This window comes from Dermacentor albipictus, chromosome 1 (assembly GCF_038994185.2).
Source record: "Dermacentor albipictus isolate Rhodes 1998 colony chromosome 1, USDA_Dalb.pri_finalv2, whole genome shotgun sequence".
Taxonomy (NCBI): Eukaryota; Metazoa; Arthropoda; class Arachnida; order Ixodida; family Ixodidae; genus Dermacentor; species Dermacentor albipictus.
This window is the reverse complement of record NC_091821.1, coordinates 206,528,350-206,541,781: the sequence shown is the minus strand read 5'-3', so window position 1 is coordinate 206,541,781 and position 13,432 is coordinate 206,528,350. Positions and strand designations below refer to the sequence as shown.

At 42.2% G+C, this 13,432-nt stretch overlaps 1 protein-coding gene across 8 annotated transcripts in view; it reads left to right on the top strand.

Annotated features, from left to right (window-relative positions):
• Nucleotides 1-13,432, top strand: part of spir (spire type actin nucleation factor) — a 233,425-nt gene that overhangs the window by 144,226 nt on the left and 75,767 nt on the right. For all 8 annotated transcript variants that reach the window (XM_065425218.1, XM_065425217.2, XM_065425219.1 and 5 more), the window contains one exon: nucleotides 10,771-10,897. In XM_065425218.1, coding sequence (XP_065281290.1) covers nucleotides 10,771-10,897 — 127 coding nt within the window. The remainder of the gene's footprint in view (nucleotides 1-10,770; nucleotides 10,898-13,432) is intronic.

The window sequence follows — 13,432 nt, the reverse complement described above, 5'->3', positions numbered from 1 at the left end:
AGAACAGCAGTGATTAATCGTTAAAGAAGTGTGGAAAAGCTGTTATGAGTGTGTAACAACCATCGAACAATGTGTTCACGAGATATCCCTACTGTGCACACCCTGATGGCTAGTGGACAATTCAAGGAGCATCAAGTGTGGTTCCGATGGCCTGCAATGTGGCGACTCCACTCCATCTTGTGGCAAATATAGCTTGAGAGTATTCTGTTCTCTGTATTACAAACTTGAAGACTCGGAAGGTTTCAATAACTTGAGCAGGAGAGGTCAACCGAGAGTGTCAAGCAGCCTTCACAAAGCAAGGAAGTGCATAGTGCAGCCACAGAATCTCCCAGCTGATATTATATGCGAGGAAGTGCCACTCAAACTTCTGAGGGGCTAATATGTTTACACATTATTATTTTGTGGTTCCTGATTCTGCTTCAGTGATAAAAAAAGAAAATGTGAAAACTAAGTAACCTTGTATAGAAAAAATTGGCACCTACCCATTCCACAAATTTATGCCATGATGTTCACTTTTGGGTCTTCATAAAATGGATGGAAAACTGTCTAAGCATGATGGTACATTACAAATGCTGCATTTGTACACAGTGCAAACTTCCTTTGAAATTGTGAACCACAAACATGGCAAACACATACTCAGTGCAATTTTCCGGCACATTACAAATTTGCCAAGGTGCTTATGAACATGTTAAACCTTTTTTTTTCTTACCTACAAATAAAAGTGTGCAGAGCCTTGAGTGAGCCCTGTACCAATGCACTTCATTCACTAGCTCTGATATTGAAATGAACAGATGTCAGGGGTGCTACAAGGACAGGTGTTGCCATACGTTGCACAAATGAGTGTGATAAAAAATATGGTTGTTCTTTGCCTAATGTCTTTGTTGCGCTGCAACAAGAGGAAGTTCACTGGAGAGGAATTTCCTGTTCATTTACAGGAAAAAGCCGCATGTAGTGACATCTAGGTAGCAGAAAAAGAGGAAAATGAAACTTTCGACAATGTTCCCCTGGTTATGCAGCCTGCTGAAATTATTGAAAAGTGAAATGAAAGATGTTCACAGCTCACTGCAAAATCAGCTGCATTCGTAGTTGCAATGAAAGACTATTGGCAGACAGAGAAAGGGAGTGAAAGGGATTTTTTTAGAAAGTACTGACACAAATATTTGTCTTGTTTTCATTTTGTTCATTGATCAATACCTGTCAATGCAATAATGATGTTATGAAGCCTCGATTCCTTGAGAGCACAAGAAAATAATTGCATCATCTTGTAATCCAAGCAACCCTAAATGCAGGAAGCAGGACACAGGGGACATCACGGCAATGAGATATGTTGGTCACGTGGTACTGCACACCAACCTAAGCATGCACCACTCAGTCTGGTGTTGTGGGTGCAGATCACATCATGACTGTGCTGTCGAAAGATGAGTGCGTTGAGCATTCGATGGGCACTCTGTGTTTGCAGAGAAGGGATAGCAGAGAACCAAGCATATCCCATGGGAAATTAAAGCAGTGCAGAGGGTGGCAGAGCAAATTTAGTGATGCACACACAGGTTTCAGCAATACAGTAATGCTGTGGCTTTCATCCACCGCACCGGGCTGAATGGCACACATTTCAGTAGTTTGTGACACTATGGAACTACCACCGGTGATATCTGCGATAAAACCTGCGGCCTGCTTCATGTCTGAAGCTGTGCTGCACTTGACACATTTCTTGAACTGGTCGCATCGAAATATGTATAATGTGGATAATGTTTTGTATCACACTCAGAGAAATGAGACTTTGTACCATAATTATGGAGTGAACAGCTACCTAGTAAAGTGAAAAAACTGAGTGTGCTCTTTTAAACAAAGCTTCGAGAGGTTTACTTGTCAGCTTGCCTAACATTCTACTCCAACTGCATTGAAGTGACGACGTATGAAATGGCAGTTATAAACAAGGAACACTGCACCCACGCAACGTGCACTAGCCTGCACAGTCCAAAGTTAGTCACACTACCTGGTTGAGGTGTGCATTGTGGGAGTTGCTTCATTTCGTGGCTGTAAAACTTTAAAACTGCAAAACAAATCAGGCTGATGTATTGCATTATCCAACAAATAGACAACAAGAGTCAACATTGGACAGCAGCTTTGAACAGCTTTTGTGAATAGAGTTTACATATTGTTCATCTGTGGTCTCTTTTGCTTAGGAATATTAGCTTCAGAAACAGAATATGTAGTGCCAGTTTGACAAGCTGACATTTCTGTAAATCAATTACTGGCTAGATGCTTAATGCTGAAATGTAGAATGCAAGTGTGCAAATGTTCAGAGTATCGGTGAACGTTGATAACTCAGCATCCAAATAATTTAAAGGATGTACACAGCTCCACTACTGTAAGATATAGTAATTAATATTTATTTAGTGGTCTCCACCAGAGTTTTGGAGTGGCAACTCTGCAGTTGAGTTTATTCCAGAATCATTCCACATTTTTGAATGAATAAAGCCTTTATTTTAAGGAAGGGGACAGCTCTAGGCCGCTGAAACACTAGAAATGGAATGGGAATGGAATGAAATGATGGCATGGTGCCAGTTAGTCAGACGGAATGAAATGGGTGCCCGAGATTCTAGAATGTAGTTAGAATAGAATGCGCAAATAGTCCTGGAATGTTAAATGTTGATTTTGAACGAGGCAGTCAAACCTGCAACTTTGCCATTTGGACTAAATTAGACGTGGCCACGGAGCAATTGGATTGGATTGGAGAAACTTTATTTATGCCTGCAGTTGGGTGCTCGCGCGCTCCGACGAGGGCCTACGTCATCCTCGAGGAGCAAGAAACATTTAGGAGTGGAAACTCCACTGTTTGCGGTGACCAGAAAAGGTCACAAGCCCGCGGAGCCGTTATCGTGCTGGCGGCCTGGAAAGAAATTACCGCCGTTGAGAGCGCGCCGGAGCAACGCCGGAGCCGCCTGCCCGGGCGCTGAATTTTTTTTTTTTTTTTTTCGCTGCGGCTTCTACGACGCGCCACATAGCGCCGCCACTGTATATGGCCCTGTCGGCGCATACAAAAATTGTGACCTTATCTGGTCGCCCGCGCTCGCTCATGCTGACGGGAGTTTCACCTCCTAAATGTTATACTCCGTGGACGTGGCCAACATTATATATTTCTTCTACCAGTTCTTTCAGCATCTACCTATGGAAGACTACCTCTGCCACAGTAATTATAGAAAACGTTGTAGTCTGCACAATCTAAACTTCAGAAGACATGGAGACCTTTTTTACATTACAAAAATGAAGTGCATTTAAAGACTGCAACTTCTAGTTGTCAAGAAATATGATTCGGTTTAACATGAGCACACTTGACCTATGACACAAAGGTGGCGGCCAAAAACTATGTCACAAACTGTTGTACCCTGCTCGATCGTTTATGGGGATATGGAATGCATGCCATGTTTTTTTGGCACACTGTCGAATATCTCAAAAGCCAAAAGCCAATTAGACAGTCTTCCTATGCACTGTATTTTCTTTGGAATTCTTTTATTAGCAGCGTCATGCATCATCTGAAATGATGACTGAACTTTAACTATTTGTCACATTTGACAATTTCTGGCAGATTGGGCAGTCTGGAAAAAGAAAACTTTGACTGGAGCTATCGTTGAAGCTAGCCTCCAGCGCCCCTACCACTTCCTAAAATGGTGCAAAATTTGCACTCCATACCTATAGTCAACTCACAAAATTTTTAGCTAACAGCAGCAGAAGACACAGTGGCTTTTCTTGGCTTGTCTAATGTTCCGATCCGACACCTCAGCTTTTTTAACAATGTCTCAAACAGTGATAGATGCTCATGAATGCTTGTTATCTTGATAACAGCTGTATTGACTGTATTGACTGTATTTTCTTGGACTTAAAAAAAGCATTCGATGTTGTTCCTCATGACCTTCTTGTTAGTAAATTACGGGGCTATAAACTGAATGAATCTGTTATTGCATGGCTAGCCAAGTATCTCTCTCTAAGACAGCAGTCGGTCATTCTCAACGGTTGTTCTTCTGGATATGTTCCCGTGACTTCAGGAGTTCTTCAGGGCTCAGTCCTGGGCCCTCTTTTGTTTCTGTTGTATCTAAATGATATTACTATTGGCCTCAAATCTTTGTTCAGAATGTTCATGGGTGACTGTGTAGTGGCTCCTGTTCCAAAAAATTATGGGGTTTTTACGTTCCAAAACCACTTTCTGATTATGAGGCACGCCGTAGAGGAGGACTCCGGAAATTTCGACCACCTGGGGATCTTTAACGTGCACCTAAATCTAAGTACACGGGTGTTTTCGCATTTCGCCTCCATCGAAATGCGGCCGCCATGGCCGGGATTTGAGTCCGCGACCTCGTGCTCAGCAGCCCAACACCATAGCCACTGAGCAACCACGGCGGGTCTCCTGTTCCAGTTTTACGCGTACTAGGCCACCCTGCTTGCACAGAAAAGCTGATCAGATGCAATAATCAAGTTTAGGAAGGCTTCTGCATGCTCCCTGACCTGACAACCATTGCTTCATGAGCCTAAAAAATGCAGTACAAAACAAACCAAGTGCCTGCTGCAACAAGTAAAAACAAATTATCCCTGTAGAATGGAACTTGCCCATTTTCACATTTGTGAAGCTACTGCTTTTCCGCATAGCGTGGGCATCACTATGGCTAATTGATGCCAACAAATCTTCGTAGTAATTGTTTTCGCGTGATCTGACTTAATAAATTTGGACACTAGCCAGGTGCATATATTGTATATTTCAGATTTTCTTTTACTCCAGGTAGAATTATTACTTTCATTTGTGTTCATTGAGGTGCTTCCTTGAAGTTTCACATGAGAATTCTCAAAAACTGTCAGAGCAGTTATTACTGCTTTACATCCACTCTAAACACCAGTGATCAGGTATTATACTATTATGTATTGCAGTATACATTGCGACTACTAAGTCTTGAAATAAAATGTTAAAACATGAAAGCACCAAAAATTAGCACATTTGTAGCAGTAACGAAAGAGTTAAACAATTCAGCAGATCTAACGCTACTTGGAATCTATGTGAAATGGAGCTTTTGTGAAGCTGTTAATCAAGTGCTATAAATTTGTCCATTTCATTCTTGTGTCTTTGGTATAAAGGAAACTGGTGCATGCCCATGCTATGTGCAACTTGTGCATTTGTGCTGTGCAGTGTAACACATGTGGCAATTATTCCAAAAGAGCTAGTTCATATTGGCGTGAGGTTCTCACCCATGCTCTTGGGACAAAGGAATGACAACACAGTAGGGCAAACAATCACAAGGGCATTTATTGCACCTTTCATAGACTAATGCCTGCTAGCCGAGTTGCTATCCACAAAACATGCCGATGGGCATGCGACAAATCGCGGAAGTCCGACTCACCGCGACCGGATAGTGAGCGAATATGTTCGCCCCATGCTGGATCCCAATGCCTGGTTGTTCGCGAGTACGGCCACGTGAACGGTGGTGCGTTTGAACAAGCCCTCGCAAGACGGTCTCGTAGAAGCATGGATCGGCGCACGCGTGTAACGTCCACACCGCTTGCCGAACCTGAACCAAACAGGAAGAGCCTTCTTTCCGCACCCAGGTAACCCCACCATTAGGTGGCGTTAGCAGTGCAACGCTCGCACTTGGTATATGGCTAAATGAAGGCAATAGATATATGGAAGCACAGGAAAAAACAATAACAGTGAAGAGGAAGAGAAATGCAGCCATAATGAAGCACAGAGCGCTATGGGGATGCAATATGTACGAGGTTCCAGGTCTTACTTTTGGAAATGCGGTTGTTTGCTTTAAATCAGGGGTGCAATTGAGACTCAATGGCAACCAAAGGTCAGTGGGGCGCCTCGCATTGGCCGCTCATGGGAAGAGTACAAATGAAGCTGTGCAGGGTGATATGGGCTGAACAAGTTTTGAGGTGAGGGACGCTCACAGCAAAATTGATTATGAAGAACTGAGAAATATGGAGGAAAGTAAATGGGCTGGGGGAGTGTTGAGATATCTGTAAAGGAAAAACATCACAGTGGAGGAAAAGAATAAGGTAGCTTACCAGCAAGTATGTGACCTGTAGGATGGGCAACACAGCAACAAGGAATGTCAAGCGGAAAGTCAGAGAGGCTGAAATAATCTCGTGGGTGGCGGCAATGGAAAAGAAACCTGCCATGAGTAACTACTTAAGAGGAAAAAACGAAATCAGGAAAGAAACCATTTATGATAACTCAAAGGGAAGTTCATTGCTTTTTGAAACGAGATTGACATGCCTTAGAACACGCACCTATAAAGCAAGATATAAGAAAGAAGAAGAAGCATGTGCTTGCTGCGGTAAAGCTAGGGAAACAATGGAGCATGTTTTATTAGAATGTGAAGACGTCTACCCAGCAGTCGATTTAGGCACCACTGGCCTCCTTGAAGCCCTTGGGTTCAGCAAGAGCAGTGGAAAAGTAAACATGTCCGCAATAGGGATTAGTAAGAGGAGATTGGAGGATAGGTGGAAAAAAGTAGGGAAACAACAAAAAATGGAGACTTACAAAAGCACAGTTTGCAATAGGGGATCAGAAAATTTGGTTGTAGGAGTTCATAGTGGGGTTTTTTTTGCTTTTTTATTGTTTAACCTATAGTATAATAGCAAGAGCTTGATGGCGCAACCCACCACCCCGTTCCAAAGGGGATGCTCATAACATCCATCCATCCATCCATCGTGCCATCTCTCGTGCTGAGCTTTAACCATACCGACTGCCGCGAGCACCCGGCCACGCGGCGAAGCCGGATTATAGGAGATGGAGCTATGCGGGAAAACAACATATCAAGGGGATGGGTGAGAGTCTCGCATCCCCACAGTTGGCACAACAGAAGTGTACGTTCAATTGTCACCTAATAACTAAACTGGACTGCTGTGCTGGAGGACAAAGGTTTGATCTTGCGATTAGACAGCGATTAAATATTATTTTAAGCATGAGCTATTCAGGAAGACGGTAGCACCCAGCCATGGTCTGGAAAGTCCAGAATTACTCGCTAAGCAACCTCCACCTCAAAAGACTAAATATGAGAGAGGTTGCACTTAACAATGCACTACACATATAACAGGCCGCAAGCATGTTCCTAGTGTGAAATAAATGTATGTTTCTTTATTTGTAACAATGTTAAGACTTCAACTGTTTGTTTTGAGTTACGAGGCACACAAGGCGCAAGTTGTAAACAAATATAGAGGAACTGTTTTACTTAACTGAAATTGAAGGAATAGTTCAGCTCAGCCACTCTAGGAGTGGGAATGGCCCAACGCGCACCATTCCATGAAGTTAAAAGGAGTGGTATTAATGGGTATATTCACTCTACAGAATGGAGTGGGAATCGAATGGAGGGCCCCACTCTGCAACTCTGGTCTCCACACACCCAGTTCCATAATTTTCTGACTTTGGCCATTTCTTGATGTCTCTTGTGTGCAGGTTATGTGCTTCCTCTTGTGACAGATGGTGTTACTGTTAAGGCCATTTATGACAATATTGAAATGCCATAATGATTTTATTGTATGATATGATTTTATTTTAACCAATTTGATTTGATTGTTAACTGATCATTGTTGACCCATGTTGCTTAGAAGAAAGCCTGGAAAAGGTCCACGGCAAAAAGTATTCATTGTAGTATGACATCACTTTCGTCACTTTAATCAATGTCTGTGCCTTTGCATGCCGAAAATTTTTTGATGCCGATGCATCACAGTCCACGAAGTACCACAGCTTTACTACTGCCTTATTAATGGGATCTTCAACAATCTCTTTGCCAGTAGTAGAATCACGAATGAAGCCTACCTTCCTGAAGTAATTCTGTGTAGTGGAAGGCTGGACCTGTGATCATACATAGAACATGAGCTGGATTGCGATTGGGATATTAATCTTTAGTGTTGAGTTATGATTCATTTTTACATGCTGCCACATATATGTCCATAACAAGCCTGCTGGTGTCATGGTGCGAAAGACATGCCTTGAAGTTGGCAGTAACTCCAGTGCCCATGGGTTGTAAACCTGCAGTCATATTTGCAAGAAAGTTGTTAAATTCTATGACCTATTTGTGGTATAGTGCCTATTTTACCCAGGCTAGGTATCCTGCTAAGATATTTTTAAACTTGTATTCTGACAAAATCATAGAAACAGCGAGTATTCTCGGCCTTCCCAATGACTAAAGCGCAGAATTTGTTAGAATCGTCCATGTTTCTTGCAGAAAAATGGTAGGATGCAACTTGCTAGGCTTCCCATTCCTACATGGGTCCACTTTTAGGGCCTGTCTTTATAGGGGTCATCCGAAAAAATGGGAGGGTTTCGTTAACTTTGTAAATGTCTCTTCCTGCTTCATTGCTAGATATGAGGGGGCATTTCTTCAAGACAGATTCTCTTGGTATCTATTTCACGTGAAACTGATTCACCGATGATGGCCCTTTGCATTATTCCATTTCTTTCCTTAAAGCGTTGGATTGGCCTCCACCTGGGTGAAAATCGCCATCATGCAGCAGTATAGAAAGTGTTTCATCTTTCTGCCAGGCTCGGCGCACTCATTGGCAAGTTCTGCATGCAGGCACTCAGAATCTACTGCTTTCAAATCCACAGTACCTCTTCAACTTTCTTGGCTGCATGGCACATCCCTTTGCATCTGTTGTCCATAGTGTTGCTCTGGTTTTAAAGTGGTTTGCTTGTTCAATGAATAATAATTAAGGTTATCAGCTGTGAGGACCCATAATCCTTCACCAACCGTCTTGCCTTTGTTGTGGTCTCTGATGAAACTGTATTTGATTTCTAGATGTATTGCTGTGCACTCCTCTTCAGCAGATGATGTGCCATGTGTTCATGTGAATATGTCAGAGGTTCATCTATTGTTTTTGCAAGCTCTGTGGCTGTGCACTGAGTCGGTGGACTCAGAATTACTGGTGAAAACAAGCACACCCCACAGCAATGCGACAAAAGCATGCTCCCTATACAAGACATGCTGGAAATTGGCTGACTCAGGAATGAGCAGTGCAAGAAGATTAGATTAAAATTAGACATGTGCAGTGCCATGTATGTCTTTTCAGTCATCATCCCACCTTTAGCAGTGTTCAGTCTTAATTCAGTAATGTACCGAGCAGCCCAGTGCAGCACCCTTCTGAAAAAGGATGCAAAGGGAGCACACATGTTGTGTGACCTTCTGCCCTTTGCCCACCTCTTACAAACATGAGGGAAGGCTGGTTGTGGGCTATGCCATTCAAGTAGAGAAAATTGTGAGAGTAGTCGAAACAACCTTTTTCACTTCTCTTCTGTGTTTCAAACAGCCATGTACACGTAGCCTGGTGCCATCACATATAGCTCACAGACTCTTTTTGTTTACTGGCACAGCAGTTAAGAGCTTAAAACTGGGTTTGGTGTTTCGTCCCTTTCTGTTACACTGACAACATTGGTCATTGTCAAGTTGTCATCGGGCAACCTCCTCATCCTCAGCTTCACCCTCATCACAAAGGGAAGAAGAAAACTTTGTGCTCCTTTTCCTCTTGGATTCAAGCTCATGCCCCTGCAGCATTGTGTACTTGGGAGCTAGCTGCATTAAACACTGTGCTGTTGCACTGCTTTGGTGCTTGGTAATTTGTGCAGGGTTTTTCACCCAACACAGACTATGAGGAAAGATGGGTAATGTCTGCTGTGACAACCTGCTGCTGTTCCAGTAAATATGTTCAAAACTGAAAGAGCAGCTGAAGTATGCTGATTATATTTTTAGTCTTTCCACTGGCTCCTAATTTTGAAATTGTCGTAATCGGTAATTTGCCATGAAATCACTGTAGTAAGTACTTTATTTTACCATAGAACATATCATGAAGTCGATGGTGCTGCATTTTTTCATTGCTGTACCCTATATATTGATCTAAGCAGTATTGTTCTGGCTGTTTCTGCTTGAGAAAAGATCAACTTTGTATCAAGTTCTAGTTCTTTTCCCTCTGCTGATGTAGCAGCACCAAGTGAGCATTATTCACTGCTCATCAAGTTGCATTTGTCTGTGCATTGTGGCTTCTAATTGTCGTGGTGCGTCTGCCATATCATGTGCACTCATAGTCTTACACAGTCTTAGCTTCTTCTTTTTTTTTAAAATAATTCTTTGTAGATGTATGCCAATCAATCTAAGCAATTGATGCATCAAAGATGGTGAAGCTCTGTAAGCGAGTTCTCACACCCTTCGGAAGTACTAGGGAACACGCAAATAAGTCGGTGTCTGTTTGAATGAAGTACATGGAAAGCAACTTTTACTTTATAATCATTGATAATTAGTATGTTTCAAAGCAAAAGTTTACCACTCTGACTGTCCTTTAACATTTGATACCGAGCGTGCTACTTGCACGCCAGCCTTCACCACCACATGAAAAGGGCTGTGGAATGCCCTTTAACAGCTCACTGTAAAATTTAAAATGGTCACTTTTAGCAGTATCTTGATGAATATACTGAGAAGAGGCATGAAAGCAACTTAACTAAGCAGCAACTTAGATTGGATTTAGAAGCGTCTGCACATCATGGCACGGAGGCAGAATACTAGTGATATCTTAAAATATGTTATGTGAGAATTTGATCAGAATAGCCATGGACATTTATGTTCATTGCTTCAGTGTTTTTCTGGAGTAGCATAAGGAAAAATAAATAGGAGTTGCATTTTCTGAAATACTAGGGGCAGGTGAGAAGCATGGTTATTGTTGCAGTTGTAGAAACCAGGCTGGTTCATTGCGCAGATGTTCTAAATATCAACAAATGTCCTCTGCTTTCAGGTTTCAAGGCGAAAACTGAACCCTGCACCTCGGCGGGAAACATCGGTACACGACAGGCTGATGGCAGACATACGGCAACCACAGATGCTTCGACCAGTCAGGAAAAGGGGCAGTTCAAGCAATTCTGGTGAGTGGTATGATCATCAGAATCACTTTGGGAGCCTCTTATTTTCAGAGAAATACAGCTCTTCCGGTAGTGGCTTTTTCCACCCATGTATTTTTCATGGTTGTACCGCCGGCATAAAACAATGACCTGAAATTGTAGAAATGATATGATAATGCCGCAGCATCACTGAAGATTTTAGTATGATGTGACACCATTGTGTAGCCATTTGCTAGACGTACTGTAGTCCCAATAGCTGGCATCTGTGCCCAAATCAAACCTATACCACAGCATAGCAGGACAGGAATATCCAAAGATGCACTTTCGTTAAGCTTGTCTTGTTTGACTTTATTTAGGTTACATTAGTACACTTGTCCTGGAACATTACTTTCTTGCAGAAAATTCTGTTATGTTGATGTCTCATATATGTGGATATTTCCCATTTAGGATAACGCTAAATACATGGGAGAATGTAACATTCAAACATGTCATTAAGTCCACCAGTTATTGCACGTTAATATACATGCTGAATTTTTTTTAACCTTACAACACCCTTAGTGGCCCTATTATAGGGCTAAAGATAAGCTTTTTTTCAGTGCAACTTTTAGTATTTGCATTTACAAATTCCCTCATTTTGTTATTTAAATTCAGATGTATATGTATATCTCTCTTTCTTTCTTTGACAGAGAGATTAAAAGGGTCTCAGCAGACTGAATGACAAACACTTGCTAATGGAAACATTCAGAATGGGTAGTGCTTCTATGACTTTCAAGCTAGTTGTCGTGGACTTCACTTTGATTGAAGTGAACCCAAGTAGTGGACCACAGCTTATGACGTAAGCGCAACTCCTAATGGTTGCCAATTTCTTCAGCTGCTGACAGCTGGACATTGTCTGCAAAAGTTGCTGCTCATCATGGGCGTACATCATCTGAGGACTTTAAGCCTGTGGTGGTAACTGTTACTCAATTAAATGTCTGATGGCGCACCTTCATCTCGACTTCCTCCATAATCAAAAGTGACTGTACATACGTTGAACTGCTGTGATATTGAAATGCTACCTGTCTACACACACTGCCTGCACCAGCTTTTTTTACATGCCTCGTCAGCTGCCCTCACCCAAGAAGACAACACTCATGTGGAACCTGAAGCATCCCTTAATCGTTCATTGTTTCAAGTCTTTTAGCCATTTTCACAATTTTTTAAAACAGTACTGAGACAAAAATTTTGTGTGTTGCTCATTTTACTTTATTAGATAGACAAAGCTTATGACACTGTGTTCCCAGTAAGGGGCCTCAATTCCTTCAACACACAACGAACCATCACTTATATTGTCTTTTAATGTGGCCACCTTGATATGCCATGATATGCATGACAAATGAACATCTTGTAAGTTATAGGGAGTGACTTATCTCTAGGGGCATTCAAATTGTGAAATCGTCTAATCGAATTGGATATAAATATCCAAGAACTATAGCTTTTGAATATATTATAGAATACTGCATAACTTTGTTGTTGTTTTTTAAGAAGGAAAGAGAAGAAAAAAGAAACATAGAGGAGGAATGTGGCCCAAAAAATTGTGCAGAAGCCATCGATGATAATTGTCAATGTAAACGAATAGCCCAAGCAAGCGAGCAAACTAACAAACAAGCAAATGAAAGCAAGAGAGTGAGCTAGAGAGCAAACAAGGGAGAGAAATTGTTTTCCTTGCCAAGTCCGACCACCGACCACTGACGAACAACGAAAATGGCTGAAAGAGCCAAAGAAAGCTTTACGCTTCAAAATTTCTTATTATTTCCTTGAATACAATCGGTGCTATTTAGAAGTTTCTTCAACTGAGCAACTTGTAAATGAAGCAAGTAATGAAGGGTCAGCAGAATTCCCACTTGGGGTGCGGTCGGAGATTGTTGTTCGGCACGTTCGTTCGGTTACCGGCATGCGTGATTGGTCTACTTCGCGCTGACGTCGCCAGCCGCAGGGCATGGCCATGTTTTTGGCGACATCAAAAGGACAACATGCTCCTGTCAATCATCTTGCGACCGAGCGCGTTGTCTGTTAGGCGCCGAACGCGACAGAAGTTAAGAAGTTTGGAGCGATCATACGCTTTTATGAGACCGGCTTTGCATGATGCATCTGGTTCATTGGATTGGATCCAAATGGTGGCGTTGGCCACGAAATGGCACGTTCAGATGGAATACATAGTTTAATGCGAGAAAATGGTGCTTGCGATGGGAACTTCGATTGTTGCAACGAGAGCAGTGGAGGAGCGAAACGCGTTTGAAGAAATGGCAGAAAGCGAATTCTGGCGTCGCTTTTGTTTCTCGAAACAAATAATGCGTTGTTTGTGCGGCAAACTAAACCCCATCATCGGGTGCCAGCAAGCCACTAGAATGTTGTTGTTGCCTCTTGAAAAGTGCGCCACTGTTCCCTTCATTCCTTTTTTCTTTTTCTTTTTTCCTCGTGCGCAACACCACCTAGGGACGATTCTGAGAAACCAATAGTTATAAATTGTAATAGTCACATGTATTACTATTTGAAAACGTGTTTAAGCTTGAGAAGAAA